Source organism: Lissotriton vulgaris, chromosome 1_1, assembly GCF_964263255.1.
Source record: "Lissotriton vulgaris chromosome 1_1, aLisVul1.2, whole genome shotgun sequence".
NCBI classification, from domain to species: domain Eukaryota; kingdom Metazoa; phylum Chordata; class Amphibia; order Caudata; family Salamandridae; genus Lissotriton; species Lissotriton vulgaris.
In genome coordinates this window covers 658639047-658664418 of record NC_141685.1, presented here as the reverse complement: position 1 = coordinate 658664418, position 25372 = coordinate 658639047, and the positions used below count along the sequence as shown (strand labels likewise).

The following is a 25372-nucleotide window of genomic DNA, read 5'->3' as shown; positions in this document are numbered from 1 at the left end:
TATTATACTTTTCCTTCATTTTAGTAAATGCCAGACCAAAGAAGCCACAGTACATCATATGACAGGACTGTGAAGTTGCTCTAGAAATAAAAGAGCAGGCCTACATTGGAAAAACCATAAAATTGAAACCGGCAATAGAATCTTTCTCCTGGGTTTTTGATAAAAAGGAGCCAAAAACATGATATGTAGAGTAGACTGGGCAGACCTCCTATCACAGGGGCTAGGGCTCAGATCAGCTAAAGTGAAACAATTTGCAGGGAAACCCACCACTACAGAGGTAAGTGGTTAAAAATGAAACCTAGTGAGAACCAAGCGTTGCAGTCTGTTTAAACTGCACACAAAATACGTCTGCAGGCCATTCATGACAACAACCCATATTGTAAGCACACACAGTAAATTTGTGATGGTCGAGCAGGTCTCCAGACAGCGTAGTCCTCATCAAATAACTGTTTAGGTTACCTTTACCCATGAAGAGACAAGGCTTGGGTGTAGCAAACTATTCTGAAAGGTCAATCTCAGCACAGACTGTTTTACTGATGCGAACTACAGAATATCTAGTGCAGTTATATAAGGCAGTTATATAAGATTAGCTTCTTTAATTAAGTCTCCTCCATTACCCAAATAGAGTTCCAGAGTGAAAGGGGAGGATCATTTTATTTTGTCCACAATGGAAGGAATGCTCAATTTAGTGTGGCATTTAGAATTTGCGCAACTATGCTTGTTGCAATGTCTTTACTTTGGTCATGCCACAAATACCCAACCCATACGTTGCAACTGCTACACCTTTACTGGCATAAATCACACATCTTTTTTTGAACAAACTTTATTGCCTTTTACATGTTATACAGCCGGTCCGTTTTCCGCGGCGCCAGTAGATAAAAAGCATGCTCAGTTTAAAGCATCACATTGCAGTCCCTGCTTTGCCAAAGTACCCCAAGTCCTGATTTTATCAGTCGCATATCGCTACGGCGTACAATCTGGAAATTCCCCACTACCTCTGGTCGCTCCCCACGCCGTATGGCTCCTCCTGGTTGCCCGTGACTGCCCCTCTGCTGCTGCTGCCAAGGGTTCACCGCAGGTGCGCCCCTGGCACCTTTTCTGTTGTTTTTTGGTTTGTTGCTCTGTTTTCCCCCCATTCCTGACTGTATAATTCGTGTTTTTCCCTCTGTTTGCCGCTCGTTTTTCGCCCTTGCCCTCTGTGCCCCCCCGCTCCCCACTTCCCGCCGCTGCTCCCCTGCGGCCCGCCCCCTTTTTGCCTTCTGTGCCCACTGCCCTTGCCCATTGGCCTGACTCGCTCCCACCTCCCAGCTGCTCCTCCCTCCCACTTCGCCTCTTATTGAGATAGGCGCGCCAAAGGCAAGCCTGTCTGCGCCTGGACCACGCCCAGCGCCGGAACCCCTGGATCCCGCGCCACCCGCAACACAAGACTGCACTACGACTCCAGCACCCTCCACGCACTCAACACCGGACAAGACCACCCCTGCTACCGGGCCACCCCGAGGCGCACCCAAGGGCCCTTCGCCTGCCAGAACTGCAGATTCACCAGCATCCAGCTCTACAAACCACCAGCCAGCGAACCCAACCACCTCCGCTGCATCCTCCTCAACACCCGCTCCGCTCGCAAGCACCCCATCGAACTCTGGGACCTTCTAGACTCCATCGCACCCGACGTCGCCTTCCTGACGGAGACCTGGCTGAACACCACCTCAGCACTAGACATCGCCATAGCCATCCCACAGGGCTACAAGATCTCTCGCAGAGACCGCACCAACGGAGTTGGAGGGGGAATCGCCATCTTCCACAAGGACACCCTCAGAGTCTCGACCAACACCGACGACACCCTCACCACCGCCGAGCAGATGCACTTCCAGATCCACACCGACCCAAACTCCACCCTCAGAGGAACACTCGTCTACTGACCACCCGGACCACCACCACAGTTCTGCGACACCATCGCCGACCTAGTCAGCACCCACGCCCTCGCCTCCACAGACTACATCCTCCTCGGGGACCTGAACTTCCACCTCGAGGACAACACAACGCCAACTCCACCGCCCTGATAGACAACCTCGGACTCAAACAACTCGTAACGACACCCACCTACGTCGCTGGAAACACGCTGGATCCCATCTTCTCCGCAAAAGTCTCCTTCAACCACACCACCGAACCCCACTGGACCGACCACAGATGCATCCACTTCACCTTCAGGAAACCCACCACACACCACCGCACCCAACAACTACCAAGCCGCTGCTGGGGCAAGGTCACCAAGGACCAATTGACTACCACCCGCGCCCGTAGACCACCCGCTGACCCCACCGACCCAGACACCGCCTCGACCAACCTCAAACAATGTATCAACGGCTGCGCCAACACCCTCGCCCCTCTCAAGACCCTGACAACTAACCACACCCTCAAGAAAGCCGCCTGGTTCACCTAAGACCTCTGGTCCTCCAAGCACACCTGCCGGAAGCTGGAGAAGAAATGGTTCCACGACCGAACACCAGAGAGCCACACTGCCCACAAAAGCGCCACCCGCAGACACCACCAACTCATCAGGACCGCCAAGAGGACCACCTTCAAGGACCGATTAGACAACAACGCACACAACACGAAAGAGCTCTTCAGCATCATGAAAGAACTCTCCAACCCCAGCTGCAACACCAACGACATCCCACCATCACAAGACCTTTGCGACTCCCTGGCCACTTTCTTCCACCGCGAGATCATCGACATCCACTCCGACACCCCCACACCCACCACCGATCCGACCACCCCTGTGATCACCACCCACACATGCCGCCTGACCGCCTGGTCTCATGTCAGCGACGAGGACACCATCAAAACCAATAACTCCATCCACTCCGGATTCCCATCCGACCCCTGCCCACACCACATCTTCAACGAAGCCAGCACAACCATTGCACCCCACCTCCGGAAAACAATCAACTGCTCCTTCGAGTCAGCAACCTTCCTGGTAAGCTGGAAGCACGCCGAGGTCAACGCCCTGCTGAAGAAGCCCAAGGCGGACCCCAAGGACCTCAAGAACCTCTGGCCCATCTCCCTGCTCCCGTTCCCGGCGAAAGTCACGGAGAAGATAGTCAACAGACAGCTGACCCGCTACCTTGAAGACAAAAACATCCTTAGCCCATCCCAATCAGGTTTCTTCAGCAGCCACAGCACAAAGGCCACCCTCATCGCCGCCACCGACATCAGGATCCTGATGGACAAAGGAGAAACAGTCGCCCTCATCCTCCTGGACCTATCAGCTGCCTTCGACACGGTCTGCCACCTCACCCTATCAGCGCACTTCCATGACGCCGGAATTCAAGAGAAGGCCCTGGCCTGGACCACATCCTTCCTCTCCGGCAGAACCCAGAGGGTCCACCTCCCTCCCTTCCGCTCAAGAACCACGGAGATCTGTGGCGTCCCACAGGGATCCTCCCTCAGGCCGACGCTGTTCAATATCTACATGGCTCCACTCTCCCACGTCGCACGACAACACAGCCTAAACATCATCTCCTACGCCGAAGACACCCAGCTGATCATATCCCCCACTGAAGACCCCAACACCGCCAAAGCCAACCTCCACAGAGGAATGAAGGACGTTGCCAACTAAATGAAGGACAGCAGACTGAAGCTGAACTCAGACAAAACGGAGGTCCTCATCCTCGGACCCACCCCATCAGCCTGGGATGACTCCTGGTGGCCCACGTCGCTAGGCACACCCACGGAACCCACCGACCACGCACGCAACCTGGGCTTCATCCTCGGCTCCTCCCTCTCAATGACCAAGCAAGTCAACGCCGTCTTCGCGTCCTGCTTCAACACCCTCCGAATGCTTTGCAGGATCTACAAGTGGATCCCCCCCCACACTAGAAAAACAGTCACCCAGGCCCTCATCACCAACAGACTCGACTACATGCCCTCTACTCAGGAACAACAGCCAAGCTCCTGAGACGACTACAACAAATCCAGAACGCCTCGGCACGACTGATCCTTGACTTTCCCCGACGCAGCCACATCACACCCCACCTAAGAGGCCTGAACTGGCTACCAGTCAACAAGAGGATCATCTTCAAACTCCTCATCCACGCAAACAAGGCGCTACACAACACCAGAACATCCTACCTCAACAACCGACTCAGCTTCCACACCCCCACCCACAACTTCCGCTCTGCCACCCTCGCCCTCACCACAGTTCCTCGTATCCGAAAAAACACCACCGGCGGCCGATCCGTCTCCTACCTCGCCGCCAAGACCTGGAACAATCTCCCCACCATCCTGCGACAGACCCAGGACCTGCTGGCCTTCAGAAGACGTCTCAAGACCTGGCTCTTCGATCAGTAGCAGCCCCCCCTCCCATCCCCCCCAGCACCTTGAGACCCTCACGGGTATGTAGCGTGCTTTATAAATGCTTGATTGGTTGATTGATTGATTGATTCCCTCCCTCCCTTCCCCACCAAATAACTGAACCCCTCTCACCTCCCCCTCCCGCCCGCGCTACTGTCTCCCTACTACATCTATTGAGCTCAGATAGGAGCCTCTCCTGCTCTTGAGATTTGGGTGATGGTGCTTTGCCGGAGCCCCCCTGTTGCATCTCGGTCCTCTCCTGTGTAGTTCTGTTAAATGTTCTCATCCTTCTGGATCTGTAGTGCTATTCCATCCTAACCTGGCCCCTGGGGGTTCTCTATTTGTGGGGGTCTCTCTGGAGTGGAAGCATCAGATGCTCTGCCATCTCTCTGTAGATCTGCCATCAGCCCCTCCCATGCCCAAGCTCGTTCCAGCTTGCCCACTCCCCGTCTTGCATTTCTTAGCAGGACCCTGCCCTTACACCCGGCCCATTTCACCATCTCTTGTTTCCATCTGTGCACTTTGAGGCCTTCCGGTTTCTTCCAGCTACTAGTAATTTCCTGTTTCGCAAGGATAAATGAAAGGTCCTGAAACTTATCTGTGGTCTTGGTTTTGGTAGTGTGTGGGAAGAGGTTGAGCAATACATGAGCTGGTGTGCAGAGAACCTCCCTCTCTGTTATTCTAGCAATCTCCTGTCTGATTTCCTGCCAGTACTGCGTTAAGGAGGTGCAGCTTCACATCATATGGGTAAAAGTTGCCCCCTGCGTATCACATTTCGGGCATCTGGCGTCTGCACCATCAAAATAGTGGTGGATATGCTCTGGGGTCAGATATGCTTGGTGAAGTATATAGAAACTTATCAGGCTAAACCGGGTTTTCCGAGATAATTTGGGGGTCCGTTCTAGAATATTGTCCAAGTCCTTGTCGTCTAACGGTCTGTCAATGTCGTCCCCTCATTTGTGTCGCAGTCGGTTCAGCTGTTGTATGGAATCTCGCCCTATAGCTCTTTAGAGGCATGTAACAACCTTGATAGTGCCCCTAGCCAGGCTTATGTATTCATAGGTGGCATGTCGTGGGGGTTCCATCGTACCTGTTCCCCAGTGTAGCCTCACAGCCCGTGACCGCCCCATAGAGCAGAAAATGCCACTGTGGTATGTCTTGGTCAGCGCTGAAGTCCTCAAAGGAGAGAAGCTCCCTGTTCCGGAAGATATCCCCCACTTTCGTTGCCCCTGCTATTCCCCGCCATTGTCCTCTGTGGGGAAGGGCCTCCAACAGCGACATCGCCATTTCTGGTGAGTACGGCAGTTTTGTTTTCTGCATCTGCCCCAGCAGCAAAGTATCACTCTATGTTCATTACTGCAGACCCCCGAGGCTTTGCAGTCCTGAGCAGGGTGCGGAACACACCGGCTTTATCCAGGGTGAAAGGTGGCAACCCCCGTTCGCCTCCCTGCTCCCCGCCACCCACTGCGTGAGCCTCTGCAGCTGGTCTGCCAAGTAGTAAGCCTTCATATCAGGCACAGCCAAACCACCAACCGACCTAGGCCATTTTAGAGTATTAAGGGCTACTCGTCTGCGCCCTGTCCCCCATATGAAAGCCAATAGGCAGGAGTCCAGCTCCCGGAACCATAAGCTGATATCCACACAGGAAGCGTGACAAAGAATATAGCAGCCGGGGAAGATCCACCATTTTAAACAGTGAGATGCAGCACGTTACTGAGAGGGGAAGTCTACCCCAGAAAGCCATAGTGTCTTTGAGCAAGCGCAGTGCCCTCCCTATGTTGCCTTCCTTCACATCCTCCATGGTGTGGAAGAAGTGTACTCCCAGATAACAGAAGCAACCTAAGTTCCAAGGTGAACAGAAAAAGTTATATAGGGGTTCTGCCCAAATAACCCTCCAAAACCTGGGCTAGATACATCACAAGGATGAAAAAGTAGAACAAAGGGGAAGTAGAGGGATAAATTAAAAAAAACTTTTTTTTCTCTCAAAAGATATATTTAATTATCTTGTGGTGTACAATTATTTGTCCAGCATATCATTTCACAAATTTACAAACACAAATATACGCATCACAGGACAAGGTGGCACACAACATAAGAAAAAATAAGAGATAAGCTATACATATTTATCTATATACATCATACAAGTGCATTATATACATTACATATAAACAAACCTAGTGTACCCTACAAAAAAGAAAAATATTAAATCAACTATATTCACAAAACCTACAAGTGATATAAAGCTGCAAAGGAAGTCCTCTCAGCGCCTAAGTTATGAATTCTTCATACACAATAATATAAGAGAGAAGGCGCCAGAGATGAAACACAATAATCAATGTAAGCGCACTCCTTAGAATGGTGTCGACGCAGTCGCGGTCGTGTTTCTGCCAAATATTTCTTTAGGCTTCATCAGGACACGGGTACTTAAAGGACCTGCCCACAGGACAGGAGAACCTAGATGGACGCGGCAACCTCCTGGATAGTTGTACACATCCAAAACAAATGAATAGGAACGTCCACTCGAATGTCCACTATAGCGTCAGCCAATTCACAATGTGTTGCGTTCAGCTCCTTTACAAAACAGCCTCAATGAACGAAACCACGGCACATCCAAGAAGCAAAACACTCCAAGGTGGCCACATATCCCTCATCAATGGGAATAATCTGGACTTCAGCCAGTTCACTCGCAGACCTGACAAGGACCCAAATTGTACTATCATAACCTTTGCTCCTGGCAGTTGTTCCACCACGTCTTTCAAGAATAGGAGGAGGTCATCCGCATATAATTCTATTTGGTGCCTCTGCTCCCCCAACTGGAGCCCTCAGTAAGCCCCTTCAGATTGCGCTACACAAGCTAATGGCTCCACAGCAAGGCAAAAAGCAGTGGTGGGAGGGGACACCCCTGGCGCCTCCCCCTCTCCACCCAGTACTACTCCGATATTGTGCATCCCGTGGCTATCAAATGCCAAGGCTATCAAAAGCCTTTTCCATGTCAATGGCAAACACTGCCCCTCCCTGGTCCGCATTAACCCGAGTTCGATAATGGACAGCAGTCAACGACTATTAAAGGCTGTGTTCTGGCAAGGAATGAAGCTTACCTGGTCTTGGTGCACCAGAGGTATCATGTAAGGGAGCAGCCGCGTTGCCAGCACCTTGCTTAGAATTTTCAAGTCGAGATTTAGCATCGACAAGGGTCTGCATGCTGCGCACTCCAAGGGGGACTTGTCCGACTTCAATAGCGGGATTACCACCGCCTCCCTAGTGGTACCTGGTAAGTGACCTTTCTCCCTCACCTCCGCATACATCTCAGCCAATTTGGGGGACAGTTCTCCCGCATGTGCCGCATAAAACTCCTTCGGAAGCCCATCTGTGCCCGGCGTTTTCCCCCTTGCCAGTTCCTTAATAGCTACCCGAATTTCGCGTTCTGAGATTTCAGCTCCAAGGAGCTCTGCGTCCTCGTCGGTTAGGGTGTGTAACGGGAGGGCTGCCAGGTATTCCTCAACTGCCCATTCCTCTCGGTCCCTGAACCCTTATAAAGTCTCTCATAGTAACTGTGAAACCGATTGTTGATGTCCCGTTGGTATAGATAGTGCCCCTCAGGATCTGCCAATTCTATAATCATATTCTTCCTGTAGGTGGGACTAGCGAGCCAGGCAAACAGTCTTGTCTCTCTCAGCATGAGTCCTGTCCATATTCGATAGTCAAAGTACCTCAGTCTCTCTTCCTGCACAGCCACCTCCTCCCTTGACTCAAGCAACTTCTGGCAGAGTTCTGGATTGTTCAGGCTTCAGTGTTCTACCTCCATCAGTGCTCGTTCGGCCCGTTCCATGTCAGTTAGTAGTGTACGTCGTACCCCTATGGACTGCCCCATGCAACGCCCCCGATCACTGCCTTAAAGGCCTCCCATTCCGTCACCCTGGAGTCTGTGGATTGTGCATTGTCTGCAAAGTATGTGATGATTTGTTCCTTAATCTCATGGCGGAACACTTGGTCTTCTAGTGCCTCAGGTTTGAGGCGCAAGGTGGGGATGGGCTGCTGCGTGATTCCCCACTGTAGTCGAACTAGTAGGGGGTTGAGGTCGGACACTGTTCGAGTGAGGTATTCCATGCTCTGGAGTCATGTGCACATGTCCGGGGAGCATAGGAAGGTGTCCAGGTGGACGTGTAAGTCATGTACATGGGAAAGGTGAGAGTACTCCCTATCTAGTGGGTGCGTGCATCACCACGTGTCCATCAGCCCCCAATGAGACTGCCATTCTCTGAACCTCCTGGCTATCCTATGTACTGGGGCATCCCGAAGTGGTGGATGGGAACGGTCCAGGGCTGGATCTGCTATACAATTAAAATCTCCCCCCATATTAATTGACCCCGTCATGTATGGCACCAGAGAGCTAGATAATTGCTCAAAGACTGTTCCGTGGGCTGTAATCGGGCTGTAAATTTTTATCAGTGTGGCGTCTTTCCCATCTAGACGCCCTGTGACTACCACATATCTGCCCTCTGGATCTACTTTGTGGCAGGTGTGGTGGAAGGGGACGCCCGCCCTGATCCAGATCAAAACCACTCTGGCGAATGCCGAGAATGTAGAATAGTATGTCTGGCCTCTCCATCTACGGTGTAGTGCCGCCCCTTCAGAAGCCAATGTGTGCGTTTCCTGCAGCATTGCTATGTGTACTGCTCACTTATTCAGATGTGAGAAGATTTTGTGCATAGAATGCATCCCCTGGACATTCCAGGAAAGGAGGTTATTTTCCCTCTGTGTGGGCATTACAGATCAACCTTTCCATCTCCGTCTGGCCTCCTAGGTCCCACCCGACTCCCGGTGCCCAGGGTTGCATGGTGGGATCCTCTGCGCAGCAGCTCTTAACCCCACAGAACGATAGACAGCAGTGCCCCCAACTTAAAACAATAGAACTCCCCCAACACCCCCTCCCCAGGACAAGTGAGTAACTATCTCCCATCCAAACTGCACTCTAGCATACAAACAGGCTAAAGCCCAACTTTCGGGTGGTGGCTAGACTACAGTTCGCTGGGAGTAAAACTTTCCACTCAGCCCCGCGGGGTGCCCCCTTCCAGTGGTTAGCTTGCATAGTGCTCATCCTGAGCCCCTCTAGCTCTTGATCCAGTCTCTAATCCTTGTGTCCTCTCTCCCCCCAAACCCCATAGCTCAGCAGGTACTTGCTTGTCAGGTTTAGGTTAGATCAGATCGTCCGCCATTCTGGGAGTTACCTTCGGCATTGTCTGGCTGGTCTCACCCACCGTGCTTGAACTGGCGTCAGAGTCACTCTGTTCATCCCCCGGTAGGGAGGAAGCACCCTGTGGGCCCGCTGCCCTTATGGACTCTATCGCTGCCACTGCTCTCTCCCCGTCTCGGCGAGCCTCCTCTGTGTTTGGGTGGCCTTTGGGCTTCCCCCCCTTCCAGGGGATCGCATGTGATTCTCCTCTGGCTGGCCTCTGCTTTCTTGCCTACGGTCTTGTGGCCCTAGCCCTTCGATCCAGTTCCAGACGTCTTGAGGTCTGGTGAAAAATGTCGTCTTCTCTGCATGTACTATCTGGAGTTTAGCTGGGAACACGATTGAGTACAACACCCCCATTTGGTGCAGTTTCCATTTGGCCGCAGTGAAGGAGGCTCTCTGTCGCTGCACATCTCTGGGAAAATCTGGGAAAATCCATACAATGCTATTTTCAATTTTTAGTTGTCCTTTAAGTCGCGCTTGACTCAGCACATGATCTTTGTCCTTGTAGAGGAGGAGTCAAGCTACCACTGGTCTCGGCGGTCTCCCAGGTGGGATTGCCCTTGCAGGAACTCTGTGCCCGTTCAAGGGTGAAGTATGGGGATAGGCCCTTCTCAGCTACTTCTGTGCGGATCCAGTTCTCAAGGTAGGCCAGCATATTGGTACCTTCAATTTTTTCTGGCAGCCCAATGACTCTAATGTTGTTCCGTTGTGCCCTATTTTCAGCTTCCTCTGTGGCAGTTCTAACACTTGGACTCGTTTTTCAATGTTTGTGAGTTTGCGGGTACACTCGGATACTTGTGGTTTCAGGTCTCCTACGTCCCCTTCCACCGATGTGACTCTGTCTGCCAGCTTCCTGTGGTCTGCCCGCAGTAGACTCAGATCCCCACAGGGAGTATTGATTCAAAATTCCACTGCTGGCCTCAACGCCTCTATGGCCTGCAGGATGTCATGTAGAGATGGTTCATCTTGGGCCGTCGTATTTTCACTATGGGATCCTGTGTGTTGCAGCGCCCCGGCAGCGTCCTCACCTGCTGGGTCCTGCTGCTCCGCCTCTTGTTAATGCACCCCATGGTAAGTGTAATCGCCCAGAGACGGCCCTTGCTCCTCCTGCCCTTTTCGGTCTGTGCGAGCACCGGGGTAAACATTTTCTCTGCATCTGCCAGTCAGTCCTTGCCATTATCTGGGGTTTCTGCTTACGTCCCCCCTGTCGCCGGCAGTACTCTGGTATTTACTGTGTTCCCACAGTGGCCCCTTATGAGATGAGCAGCGGGGGCCGCAGGCTACCAGGTGGGTCGCTGCGGTGGCAGTACCGGCTGGGACGTCCCCCCTCACTGCCGGGAGTATCCTAGGCCATCACTGTGGGACTGAGTAGGGCACCGGAGTCAGCTGCGTGGGTATTGTCATTCCTGGTTATCCCTGAGGGTATCTGTGGCAGCCGGGGTAGATCCTCACAGGCGGGTGCGCCCCTTTGGTCTCAGCAAGTGAGTGCAACCCAGCTCCGGTATCGCTCAGTTACCGGCAGCAGTGGTCTCACTAAAGCCGGTGCTGTGGGTGACTGGGGCAGGCGGCCTGGGCAATGGTGCTGGGGGACAAAGTTCTGCAACCCTCCTCCTTGAAACAGAACCCAGGGTCCCGAAGTAGTGGCAGGGGTAGCCGGCGAGGCGCCCCCGCTGCAGCCCCAAGGGAAAAGCAAGGCAGGATGCAGGCAGGAGCCCCCTGGTGCGAGGTGGCACCTCACCCTGTCCTGGGCAGCCCCCCTTACCGGAATGGGACACCGCTACTGCGGCGAGCACTCTCCGGAGCTAACACAGTCCGCGGTTGCAGGGGTCCATGGGCCGCAGTGTTTTCAGTGATCAGTTGTTCATGCTGAGGAGAGAGGGAAGGTTCTCCTGCACCTCCGTCGTTGGGGCCTCCTACCGCGGTACCTTCCTACACCGCTTGGTACTCCTTTCAGGCGGCGGCCCGACTCCCAGTCTGCATGTGTCCACATTTGATCTCCGCTAGTGTTGTTGATACCGGGCCGCGGGCGCCATCTTGCCTGGCTGCTTCACTCCCTCAATACCACTGATCATTTCTTCCAGGCTGGCCCTGTCGCCCCAGGGCTCGCTAGCCCGTGCCAATCCTGTGCTCCGCCGTCTCGGGGCCTCGCCTGTCACCATTGTACAGGTCCGCTAGCATCTAGTCCGTCCTCGGAGGGCTGTCTCAGGTTGCGGGCGCCATCTTAGTGAGCCATGCATGTCCCCCGTCTGGTGCGATTATTCGGCAAAGACGTGCCCAATCTTCCCTTTCACCCGCCTCTGCCACATCACTTGCCCTTCAGGGGTCCGGGGGTTGGCAATCAAATGTTCGTGCTCCCCATTATCGGGCAGGATGGGCTGAATTGGGGGGGGGGATCACCCGCGGGAGTTCCAGTTTAGGCGCCCTGCTCCATCGGCTTCCGCCCACGCCCCCATAACACATCTTTTTTTACAGGTTTTTCCCAGATTCATGCAAAAACTATGTAGGCCCTTGATTAATTTCTCAAAAAGTGCTTTTGTCTTTGTAAGCATCGGTTTCCAGTTATATTTCGTGTCAAATAAAACTCCTAAGTAGGAAAAAGTAGTAGTCAACAGTATCCGAGTGTTTAATATAATGATAATTATTTATAAAAACAATACAAACCTTAATTAATACTTGGAGTCCTCTCCCAGATATAGCGATTAAAACGGAGTCATCTGCAAAAAATAAAATGGGTATATGACGTGCCCCAATGTAAGGGGTATCCTTTGCTCTCACCTTTCAGAAGTTCTCTACCCTATTAATACAATTAGGGAAAAAAATTAGGCCAATAAGCATCCTTGATTTACACCCTTATGAATCAAAAAATTGTCTGTGCGTTCTCCATCTTTGCCAAAATGGACACAAGCGGAGGCTCCATCATAGAATTGTCTCATAAAAGATATAATGGCCTGATCGACTCCCATTTCGCTCATAAATGTCTATACTTTTGAGTAACAGTCAGAGGCCACAGACAAATCCATGAATGACACGTACAATGTCCCCTTTTTAGCAGTTGTATATTTGTCAATGGCTAGGCTGAGGTTTAGGCACTGATCGACAGGGCCGAACCCTTTCTTGAAGCCATAATTCTTGTTCTTAACTGCCAATATTTTTCTCAAGGTTACTCTCACAATTCTCTTACTGTTGTCATCCCAAAGATAACTATCATGGAGTTACTTTATACGGGTAGAGTCATGGAAGAGGAAGTAAAACACATGCCAGCACGTGGCTTTTTAATGTACTAGGGGAGCCGTACTCCTATAACAGAAATGTTCCTATATTCTGAAAGACTGCATCAGAATAATTGACAAGCTTTGCAATGTATTTATGATACCTCAAGAGTTGCATTATTATTACTTGATCACACTAAACATAAAGGAGTCTATTCTCAAATGAAAATTTGTTTGTGAAAGATAAGTGTAGGACTACTCAAGGGGTGTATTTGAGGGTGTTCTTGGATGTTCCAAGGTGCAGTTGTCCATGGAAGTTAGTGAATGCCCACAAACACGTACATTTGCAGGCATTTACAAACTATTCACTTTTCCCTTTCCATCTTAGAAAGGATCTGATTTTTACTTCAGCCAAGTGTGAAAGTAAACACCTTTTCATGGCGGAAGGAGAATGCATCACCCCAAAATTTGGTGGGGGTATAGGAGAAGGGGCTTCTTCATCAAGGAAAATATTTTCCCCATGAAGGAAAAAAAAGAAAGACAAAAAGGTGCATTGGCACAAGGTCATCTGTACTCGCTGTGTACCGTTCTCCGCAGCAGAGAACACCGTACAGTGGAAATCGATTCCAAAATCGGGAATCATATGATTTCAGGATACATCTGCATGGGAACGGATCCCAGGCACAGATTCCATGCGGATTCGAATTGAAATTCATGAATTTGAAAAAGTAGGCCATAGATGTAAAAATCCAAGTGTTGTTCTACTACGTTTTTTGGTAGATTGGCCTGTATCTTTGTCGTTTGGCACGTCTGGTTCAGGTTTCGTCCTCCAAGTCAAAGCTACATTTCCTCCAGCACTTGCTCACGCTTTTGTGACAGCTTTTTTGGACGATCTGCCACCACCACCACCACCACCACCACCTGTTCAGTGACCCAGGATAGCACTCTAAGCCAGCTTTTCCATGAGAAGCCTCCATCTCTGGAGATACTCACGCTGGTTAGAAGTTCTCACATTTCAGCAAAAATATTTACATGGATGCCGGATGCATACACGAGTTCGTTTGAATTGTATGCATGCATTAAGGTTATGCCATTCATTTCCCCAACTTACTGATAGAAGGGCTCTGCTTTCAACTTGAGTCCAGAATGTACTTGAACTTTGAACAAAGGTGCCGCTAGAAAGAAAGAAACATATTAAAACATTTGGACTAGATTGCAAGGACTAACGACTGTACACATTTAAATACATAATGTAATGTAAAAGCAAAGTTTGTCACAACTCATTCTTATGTGTACATTCAATTAAAAGAATATTCTGTTTTATTTGAAGAGGGCATTGACACAGTGACAATTTGTTTAATGGGTAAATTGACATTCTGGAGACTGGCACATACTCTCAGAAGCAAATAACTAATTCTTCTCAAACCATAGTTAAATCATATGCACTGTAGACAGAGCATTGTGATTTGTGTAAAAAAAATTATAACACTGGAGTGAATGGGAGTCTAAACTTGTTAAATAGTAAATTGTCTGCAAGTGAAATTTCTGCTATCACTTTTAAATGTGTGACCAAGCTGTAATACAAAGGAGTCCATGTGCTCTTTTTCCCCAGCGTTCCAGAGTTATCATCAGACTTAATGGTCAAATAAGAATATTTTTCAAAATGTTTAAAATCTGCACATAAAAATTGGATGATGCAGATTTTAATGCAGAGCTGGAACTCTTGATAAAAATTGTATTGACAATTGAGGCTTATCCAAAGTAAAAGTTTGGCGAAGCAAAAAACAAATTATGTTCTTAGCCTTTCCTTAATGTGCGTATTATTATTGTATAACCTAAGAAGCATGCCCATCCTAGAATTGTCTAACTGGGCAAGATTTTTTTTTTCTGTCAATCAGAGAGAATAGTTTATTCACGCTTTGGAAATGTGTCTGCATTTCAGCTCGTTCAGGTCGACTGTGAGATAAATTAGCGGTACCTGCAAGAGCCACACTCCTCAATAGCCCAGCTGATGCATTAGCACCAGGGCGCAATGAGCCCCAATTATGGCTATCCTCCTTCCAAAGCAGTGTGGTTAAGTTGGTTTTCCTGAATGTTTCAAACACTTTTAAAAAGAACTTATTAAGATGTTTTTAAACCAATTAGACCATTTATTTTGATCAAATTGTATTAAAGTCAAGTTAGTTTTATCCTGCTTTAAATGTATCTGTCCATGACATTTTAATTGTATCTAGTTGGTACATTTTGATCATCACAATACATTTTTTTCTGTGGACTGCACATTCTTTATTCCTTGACTGTATTGCTTTGTCGTTCTTCTACCCCAATAACCCATAGTAGAGCAATGCTATGAAAGATCTCAAAACCCACCACACCACTAAATAGAGACAAACGGGACTCCTACACAGCCTTTGATCTTTAGCGGCTCTTCCACCTCTACACTAGCAGTGACAAAAGTACACTAACAAGAGTAAGAACGTTCTTCTACAAAATTGGGAAATATGATCTTTAGTGTTTGTAATACGGAATTAGACATTGGCCCCATTCCGATTAGAATCCAGAGTTTTCCTTTTGGAATGCTGCAAGTCTCGGCAATTTTCAGAGGTGGGGTAAGAAAGGAGTAACAACTCAATGAACATTCGGCAGGATGAAAAAGTAATGATTTTTTTCCAAGGGTGGAAACATGTCGATTGGCTGTGTCTGTCCTAATTACACAATAATCTTTAGGAGCCAATCCAGGAAATTGCTGTTATAATTTGCACTGTACACATCATCCACTCCATGAGTATTAGAGGAAACACAATTGATGCACAAAAAGGGAAACGTGTTAAGATGAAAATAAATACCTAAATAGGATTTGCGACAGTCCTGAAGGTGCGACCCAGACAGCGCTGACTTTTGACTTGGCTGTAGCACTTGTGTGACTCACTGCAGAGTTCTACCATTATAGAAAGGCATGAAAACTTATATTAGACCAACTTTTAAGAGGACTAGTCATCTAATTCACAGAATTGTCATTGAAACGTGTAACAAATGTCTTTATAAAACATATTAGGTGTATTGAATTATTTGTATCAACTTTGCTCATGTATCAACATATGAATATTGAAAGCTTGTTAACAAATTAGCCAATGTATTACTAAAGCCAACACGTTCTTAATTAATCTATGTTAATATCACAATGCAATAGTTGATCAATCATCATCATAATTAGAAACAAAGTCACTATTTCTACCTCGTAGTAACCATTAGTTCTAATATTATTTGTAATCCTCAATCTAATTACTGCCTCTTTTATTCAAAGGTGTTAATCTCTAAAATAAATTTCAGTGAACAACTAATTCACAAAAAAAGAAATTTTTTGTGACTTAAAACATTTTTAGACAGATCACTCTTAGGACCAGTTGTCATTTTTTCCTTCACTTATATTCTAGTTTGTAACTTATTGTGCTTTAAAAAACAATGACATAAGCCAGGGATGTAGAAAAAAAAAGAAAAATAATTATACAAATGGTAAAAGAAATATGACAAGTCTTTCAAAATACTCTACCATGCAAACTATAATTGTGGAGTTTGCTTTATTGGAGTGGGAGCGAATTGCTAGTGATGTCTGCATCATGTTGCACAACAACTGATGCACCTTAGGTACAATTTATGGTTTCAAATTATCAAATGTTCCTAAATGTCAATATTTCTGTAACATCCTATGTTATAATACTTTCTCGTAGTATTGTGTAATGAAACACCTTTATTCCTACGCATTGGATCTTATTATCACCATTGACAGTTTGTACAGTATTATGCATAGATCTATCCACCAGTGTAATATGCTCCAGTCAAAGATTCATATTGTGATTAGGGTACTTCAACTTTTCTGAATTATAACCATGTATCGCTTTGCCACTGATAAGGCTTTTTACGGGAATCCATATTAATATTTAGAGCTATGACAATTACCCTCACAAATCGATACTTGGCCTGCACAGCATTTCAGTTAGAGACTTACCATTAATTAGCTAAAAAAAATGGCACAGTAAATATTGCACAACTCTTGCAGAGTCGGAGTCACCGAAGCCTCACTTTGTCAGTAGTCGTAGGTGGCGAGATCTTGCTCCAACTAACTCCTTCACGGTCGCGAAGAGCAAAAGATTTCTGTATTTCTGCCTTTCTTCACAGAAGCACCTCAACCTATGCCAACCAAAGGTCCAGGATCTGGAGTGGCATCATGTGGGGATCAGGAACTCGCTCCAGCAGAGGCCAGCAGGGCTTCGGCAGGTCCAGTTGCAGGTACAGTGCAGCAGATCAGCTGGGCAGTTGCAGGGAGGCCTCTGGAGCTTGTTCTTTCCCTGTAGCTCAAAGCAGGAGGTCAGCTACCTGTCCCTTGGAGTCACTCTAGCAGTCTTGGAATGAATAAGCAAGGCAAGTCTCGAGCAGCAGAGCAGTCACCTGAGGGTACAAAGCAAGCTTCAAGCAGCCAGGCAGTCCTCTGAAGTACAAAGCAGTCCTCCTCTGGGTCCTCCACAGATCAGGAGCTAACAGAAAAGGGAATCTGAAGGTCCTATTTTACACCTGGTGTCAACTTTAAAGTGGAAGAAACTTCTGGAGTTTCAACCACACAGACAAGTCTGGAATTTCCTTCCTTCATGCCCTAGAACTAAGAGATCTAGGGTCATCAAAGACTGGTGTGAAGTTCTTTGGGAGTGTGCAGAGGCAGCTGAAATGTAAGTGGGGTAGGGAACAGCTTTGCCCTTCCCATCCTGGTAGTATGCCCTTTCCTGCCAAAACATAGTCACCCTTTGTATCACTGCCTGAGAGGAATACACAAAGGGCTATTGCCACTCTAATCACAGTAATGTGATCCAGAACACAGGCACCAAATGGTTAAGACAAGAAAATGCCAAATATCTATAAGTTTATTGCTCAAGGAAAGCTTGGGTCCTTGCACAAACTAGATAGGACCACTACTATATGTATACAAACTTGATATCTAGTTGCGTTGTTTATCAAAAGTCTTAACAATAAACAAACTAATGTCCTTAATTCATTAGCCAGCATGATTTATTTAAATTTTCTTTATCTCATACAGAAAAATGTTTTATGCATTTAAAGCATGTCATCATGAAGGTCAACACATGATTTCAACACATTTGAAAACAAAATACGCTATACATAAAAAACAGTTATATATACATAAATCACATATACAAGCTTAGTGACATATTGGTTTACAAGACATGTATGACCAGTCCATTACGGACATATAAAACACTAGGCGGAGGATTTTACTTTCTAAATGTCTATTTTTTCCTGCCAGTGTATGTGGCTCTGGGAACGTAAGCTAAAAGTGTTGTCGATTGGAGAGTGGTAATAGTGTGAACTCTCTCCCAGACACAGTACGGGTGCCTTTTCCCATAAGCTGGGGTCAACGCGTTTCAAACCCCAAATCTGTTAAGGGGTTCTCTTCAGGACCTGGACCTGGTTGTGTCAGCTCAAGTGGTTTAGAAGTGTGGAAGGCCACACTGATCTTCAAATAGAGTTTCCATAAAGAATCATAGATGGAGCCGTGATTATTTTCAAAGCAATTTCAGTTCCTTTATCTTTTGAAACACTGATCTTCAGATTGATAGCAACTTCTAGCCCTCGTAGGAACACCATCTGAAGTTCTTTTGTCACTCCGGTCTTAGGCTGCATGCTTAGTAATTGGCAGGTAACTGTTTTTTATGTATACCCTATTTTGTTTTCAAATGTGTTGAAAAACCATGTGTTGATCTTCATGATGACATGCTTTAAATTCATAAAACATCTTTCTGAATAAGTTAAAGAAAAGTGAAATAAATCACGTGGGCTAATTTGTTAAGGACATTGGTTTGTTTATTGTTAAGACTTTTGATAAACAACGCAACTAGATATTGAGTTTGTATACAAATATCTATTAGTGCCATTTTCAGAATTGTGACTTAAAATCTGACTTTCCTATTAAAGAGGATTTTTAAATTGCAAATCTTTACAGACCAAACAGAACATGTTTACCTATTCCCAAACAAAAGTTATCAATTTTTAAATGTAATAAGGTACCCCAATGTTATCCTATTGGAGAGGTAGGCCTCCGAGTAGTGAAAAACGGATTTGAGAGTTGTTCTCCTAAAAAGTATTTAAAACGTAATAGTATATGTGCACCTTTTCAAATCCACTGAACAGTGCCCTAAGGGCTGTCTGGGGCCTACCTTAGGGGTACTTATATGTATTTAAAAGGAAGGGTTATGCCTGGCAAAGGAGTCAAATTGGCAGTTTAAAACTGCACCCCGGCTGCAATGGCAGACCTGAGATGTTTTAAAGGGCTACTTAAGTGAGTGGCACAATAAGTGCTACAGACCCACTAATGCCAATCTACTAGGGATATATAAGTAAATTAAATGTGTCAGCTGGGTGTAAACATATTTTACCATGTTTATGGGAGAGAGCACAAGCACTTTAGCAGTGATAAAGTGCACAGAGTCCTAAGGCTAACAATTAAGGTTTCTGGTTGGCAGCGGTATGACCCTGTCCAAGCAGGAACCAAAATCCCAGTCAGGGTAAGTCAGATACACACCCTAAAAACACACCCTAAATTATCCTGTGCTTACCCTCTGGTAGCTTGGCACAGAACATTCAGGCTTAACTTAAGAGGCAATGTGTAAAGTATTTGTGCAATGCTTCAAACAGTAAAACAGTGTAAACCCGCCCAAAAAAATACCACCCTTGGTTAGAAAAATAGAGCTTAATGTAATGAACAAAACACGACCAAAAGGACAAATATCCAATAACTATAACCGGAGTTAGGAATTTTTAATGAATATCTTGCTATATAGTGCTTAAAATCATAAAGCACCAACCGGGGCAATCTGGTCATGCTAAACCGGGTCAAATCCAAAGGTTTAAGCTGATCGCAGTGGAGTGCCAGTCGGATACATATTACCAACCTTGTCTCGCTGCAAAGTACTATGTTGTGCTGTCGACGATGACCCAATTCGTGGAACAGTGGAGGCGATGTGTTGGCATCGATCCCTTTGGGTTTAGGCAATGAACCAGTTCCAAGCCGCGCAAGTCAAAGATGCGTCATCAGCAAACTTTAAGATGTCACTAATGCGTTGTCATCAAGCCGTGCAGTTCAAGAATGCATCGGGAACGCGAGGTGTTGCAGTGTGCAGTCAGCAATGTCTTCGGACCTTGCAGCAGTGGCAATACGTTGGCGCCAAGCGTGAGTTCCAAGCCACGCAACGATGGTGATACATGGATTTGCACCACTTGGTAGGACAAGTCTCTCAGATAGCAGAGTCCAGGTGCTGTTCGTGAGTGGAGTGAAGGTTTTGATGTCCTGAAGATTTCCAACAGAAGGCAAGCAGACAAGCCCTTTGAATCACTCCGGTTCTGGGTTGGAGAGATGTAGGTCCAGTTCTTCTCACACCCATGCAAGTGGTCAGCAGGTCAGCAGAGTGGCAGTCCTTTCAGCAGCACAGCAGTCCTTCATGGCAGAATATTCTCAGGTCAGGAAGTGTACTGAGTTGGTGGTGTCAGGGGTCCAGTACTTCTACTCAGTTGTGCCTTTGAAATGGGGGATACTTCAAAGGGAGGCCTTTGAAGTGCACAGGGGCCTGGCCATTCCTGCCCAGGCTCCAGACTCACTACAGGGGGGTATGCAGCCCTTTGTGTGGGGCCAGGACACAGCCTATTCAGGTGTGTCAGCTCCTCCCTCCCATCCTGCCAGTTTGGGTCATCTGAATGTGGATGGCCCCTCAGTCTCAATTAAGCTCCCTTTGTGTGAGTCTGTCTGGAGGGAATGCGGTATACAACGTTTAGCACGCATTTTTTACCACGCACTACCACTACAACGCAGGCATTACCACGCATACCATTACAACGCATTGCGCTGGGGGGCGCTCTAGGATAGGGAAGAAGTATAATTTTATATCCAACAATTTCCCTAGTGTCCACGGGGACTGGAGTTGGAATATAAAATTATACTTACCACTATCCAGCACCTCTAAGCGCTATGCGTTGTAATGGTATGTGTTGTAAATACTGCGTTGTAATGGTATGCGTGGTAAAAGTATGCGTGGTAACATCATACATCCGGGAATGCACAAAGCCCAGCTGTCACCCACCCCAGACGTGTACTCAAAGACAGGCAGAAGGCACCAAATGTCTAAGTAAGAACATTTTAATGTTATAAAAAGGCCCATTTCAAGATTTACAATTAAAACCATAAGTTAGGACTTTAAATTGTGATTACAGAGACAACAAACTTGGGGGATCCCATTTCTTCCCAATTGAAAATTACACTTATAAGATATAATAAGGTAATCCCAATGTTAACCTGTGGGAGAGAAAGGCCTAGCAGTAGCGAAAAACGAAGTCAAGAGTTTTTCACTACAAGAACATGTAAAACTTAAAAGTACATGTCCTACTTTTTAAATAAACTGCACCCGGCTCTTGGAATGTTCAGTGCCTATTTATGGGCGATTTATATGTATTAAAAAGGAAGATTTGGGCCAGGCTAGAGGGTGAACTTGCCAGGTCGACATGGCAGTTTAAAACTGCACACACAGGCTCTGCAGTGGTAGGCCTGAGACATGTTTACAGAGCTACTTATGTGGATGGCACAATCAGTGCTTCATGCCCACTAGTAGGATTTAATTTACAGGCACTGGGCATATGATTTGCACTTTACTAGGGACTTATAAGTAAATTAAATATACCAGTTGTGGATAAGCCAATGTTACCATGTTTCAAGCAGAGAGCACATGCACTTTAGTACTGGTTCGCAGTGGCAAATTGTTTGCAGTCTCAAAGCCAACAAAAACTAATTCAGCAAAAAGGGGAGGAAGAAGTCAAATGTTTGGGGGTAACCTTGCAGAAAGAGCCATTAGCAACACCAACAAAAACGAATTCAGAAAACAGGGGGATGAAGGAAAAGGTTTGGGGATGGCCCTGCAGATAGGCCCAGGTCCAACAAACAGCTTGCCTCCCAACTCCATTTTTGTGCAAGCAACTGTCTTGTAACATTTCAAGTTGTGCCATTATTTTGCACAATTATATGTTGTCCTTATATTTTCCATAGTTCATGGCATCCTGTGAAATAGAGATTTGTATACTACTGCATGTTGTGCCATAGAAGCACCCAAAGAGTGTGTGACATGCCACAGCTCCATTTCATTAAAGTGTGTTTATTTTCAAGGGTGCAGCAAGAACAGCCTGATGATGGATGCACCCCAGTTATCACTGTGTGAGTTGCCTAGGAATCTCCAGCAGTGCTTCTTCTGGGCAGAAGACCCAGTCTGGGGCTGTCAGCTGTTAAAGCGACTCTTGACATGCAAGGGGCAAGTCCTGGATCCTTCCAGCTGTGGCAGGATGGTGGAGAGCCCATGTGCAGGTTGGACAACTTTCCCTTCTAGTCAGTTACCTGGTTGCTTGTTCTTTGCAGCCAACCATTGGTTTGAAGTCTCATGCTGTTCTGCTCAGGTATCTGGGTGCCCACTCAGCTGGGATAGTGAGAGAGCTGCTTCTCTCCTCTGCCGTGGAAGCTACTTGCCTTCCTGAACTGTTAAGTTTCACTCCAGGAAGAAAAGCTTGAATGGCCACCATGTTGTCTCACAGCACAGGCTTTGCTGCCTTCTTCTGGCCTCTCCTGCATCTGCAGGCAGGTGAGTGATTCAAAAGTTGACTGAACACCTCTATGCCAGTAACCCTCTAAATAGTAACAATACCACAGAGCTGTCGAGCTTTGGCTGTCCTGGGATTGCCAAAAACTGGGCTTGTGAGTAAGCCCCTTGCTTTGAGACTGGAGCAACCTACTGTACCAAACTATTGTCTTTGTATGCACATTGTCCAGTCTCCCTCCGCCACCAGAGGAGTGACAGGACAATGGCCTCCAGGTACTGCATGACGCATGGGCCTCTAACTCTACCTGCAACTCCCGGTGCTATGTAGGGAGCACACCCCATGCAGGTCAGCTCAATGGCCAGATAACCCATGCGTGCCCTGGCAGAGGTGCCAGGAAGTAAGGGGATCAGTGGCTATAGGGCCTTGGGTATTCTGGCCACAGACTACTAGACTCCTGCACTCGTTAGCTACCCAGGCAGCCAGCTCCTGTGGGCCCAGGCCATCTGGTCAGTAAATGGCCAGGGCAAAATTGCTGGACTGTAGCCGTCGAAGCCAACTCCAATTTGTGGCTCCTCCCTAGCTCCATCTTAGAGGCTTAATAGTTAAAGAGAAATGGCTCCATGTGTAGGTCCAAAAGTGTGCAGGATGCTTAAATCACCATGAGAAAGTAGACTACTGTTCCAGGGAGGCAGAGAGCACCCCTGTGCATACAGGAGCGACTGGACTATCAGTCCCAGGAGGGGCAAAGGTGCTACCTCGAACAAGTCACAGTGAGAGCGCTATGAAGTCCACATGAATACCGGAGACCGGCTTTTATCCCCAACCAGGGCTCCGGGGACTATCCAGAGATTTCTCCCCTACCTATATAGGGTTGCTGCAGAGCAGAGATGACTCTCATACTCCTCCTGGTTGTCCAGCTTAGTCAAGCCACAGCACTGGGAACTCTGTGATGCCTGTATGAATGGCAGGGGCCAGGCTGACCCTCCAAATGAGCCCCATGGCTTGGACTCCAGGCACCAGCCACAGCCACCTTCGCTACCAAAGGGAGAAATATCGCTAGCTCCCAAGTTTACAAAATGTAAAACCACCTAAAAGTTGAGCTTGTCAGCTTAAAGTCATGCTGTATCCAAAACGTCATCAATTGCGATTGCCATCCTTTTTGTTCCCAAGGCAGATAGGATCAATTGCTAAATACAAACATGTTCACTTTGAGCCCCTCTAAGTCCCAGCATGCACTGTGCAAGACAAGTAGGCACAGCTTGCAATGGGAGCAGACTACCCAATCGGCATGCATAGAACGCAAGACTACACATTCTCTTGTGTATTTCTTGCAAGTTTATATCATCCATCGATCACTTTGAGATGAGGGGTTCTAAATTTCTCAACACTGAATAAAAGATCTCTAAAATACCCGTTCCCCGTTCTGCTGAAGAAACATCTGCTTTTTGCACTCCACTGACCACACTGAAAAGGAGTTACCATTATACCCAATCTCTTGCTCCAAACACACAAGAGCTGCTACCATTTTTGCCATTTGTTTCTAAACACACTAGTTTTGGCCATAAAATCTGTGGCTATCAGGATTATGTACAAGAACTTGACACTCAGCTCCGGTTATTGTAAGCGAATCAGGGTCAAACGTGTTTGTGGATTACTTAACGATGACATAGTTTCCAATAGGGGCAGTGATGATTCCTTTTAATCTATGCCCCCTTTCTAGCCCTCACAAAATAAGACGATGTAAAAGAAAAAAATATATTATGGATTTGTAAGACTGGAGTTTTCAACTAGTGCGAAAGTGTGTCCAGTGCTGTAAGTAAGAAGGTCAACTCATATGACCCTGTATTTCCAAGTTATACTCCTAGGGAATGATGCGTGCAGGATGTCTAACGATGTCAGACACCTCACTGCCATGGAAGGAGACAAAGCCTAATACTCTAGAAAGAACCAGTTTGGATGGGAAAAGTCAATTTGGAGTTGGGAATATGTCCCCGCAAAGTAAGCGTTTTTTTTTTTACAGCACATGGTAGAGAATGTGGGACAGTAAATAAGAAATGCTCTCTTTTGTGACAACACGATAGTTCTTCTCCTCTTGTTAGCAGCAGCCACCTGCTTTATTCAGGAATACTTTATCAGTGTGCAGTTTATCTATGCAAAGAGTATACATATTGCCTCATTGTTTTTTTTATACGATTTGGTTGGTTATACGATATGATAAACAAAAGGTACTAGTCAGCAATAAATCTAGTGGTTCCCGGAGGGGCTCAGCTAACCGCTGCACCATGAAGAAGCAGGTACTTTGGCTCCCGGGATCCCTGTTGCTCTTCAAGCAAACCCTCTTGGATTCGAACACCCACAGATGACTTGGAAGAGTAGTTAAACGGAGGAGGAAGGACGCTGAAATGAGAACTCTGTACCAAAAGCTCCGGCTGAGCTGAGAGATTTGCAGAGTTCTGCTGGCAGTCCGGAGGTAACTAAGAGGGTGTCAGTGGCGGAGTGAGTGCACTGAATTTGGTCTCACTCTAAGGGCTCCATTCTTGACCTAGTTATCTCCAAAGTAGATATGCAAACTGCTGTTGATCATATACCAGTAGACTGATCGGACCATTGGACCAATTCCTCATCCCCTTCTCTCTGCGCCTATCTCATTCGGTTTCTCTTGGCCAACCTAAAATAACTACTACCTTTTTCTGCAACACCAAAAACATTAGCCTTGACATTTTAATAAACATGGCTATGAGCTCTCCTCTCATATTAGACCCCTACTCTGATGTTAACAACCTGACCACCCAATGTCTCACCAGTCTATCAGCTGTAATTGATAAGGTTGCTCCACTGCAAAGTAGAAAGAAAAGACCCACTCCTTCTGCCCCGTGGTTCAATAAATCCCTCTAGAAAGAAGGAAAAAAACCGGAGGAACCTTGAGAAACTAAGG

General features: G+C 47.1%; 1 protein-coding gene across 1 annotated transcript in view; it reads right to left on the bottom strand.

Annotated features, from left to right (window-relative positions):
• The window catches only part of LOC147747616 (ferric reductase 1-like), a 664587-nt gene that overhangs the window by 475836 nt on the left and 163379 nt on the right, over window positions 1-25372 (bottom strand). Inside the window, exons 4-5 of the mRNA XM_086936340.1 lie at window positions 15645-15736; window positions 13910-13973 (exon numbers count right to left, since the gene is read on the bottom strand). Coding sequence (XP_086792466.1) covers window positions 13910-13973; window positions 15645-15736 — 156 coding nt within the window. The remainder of the gene's footprint in view (window positions 1-13909; window positions 13974-15644; window positions 15737-25372) is intronic.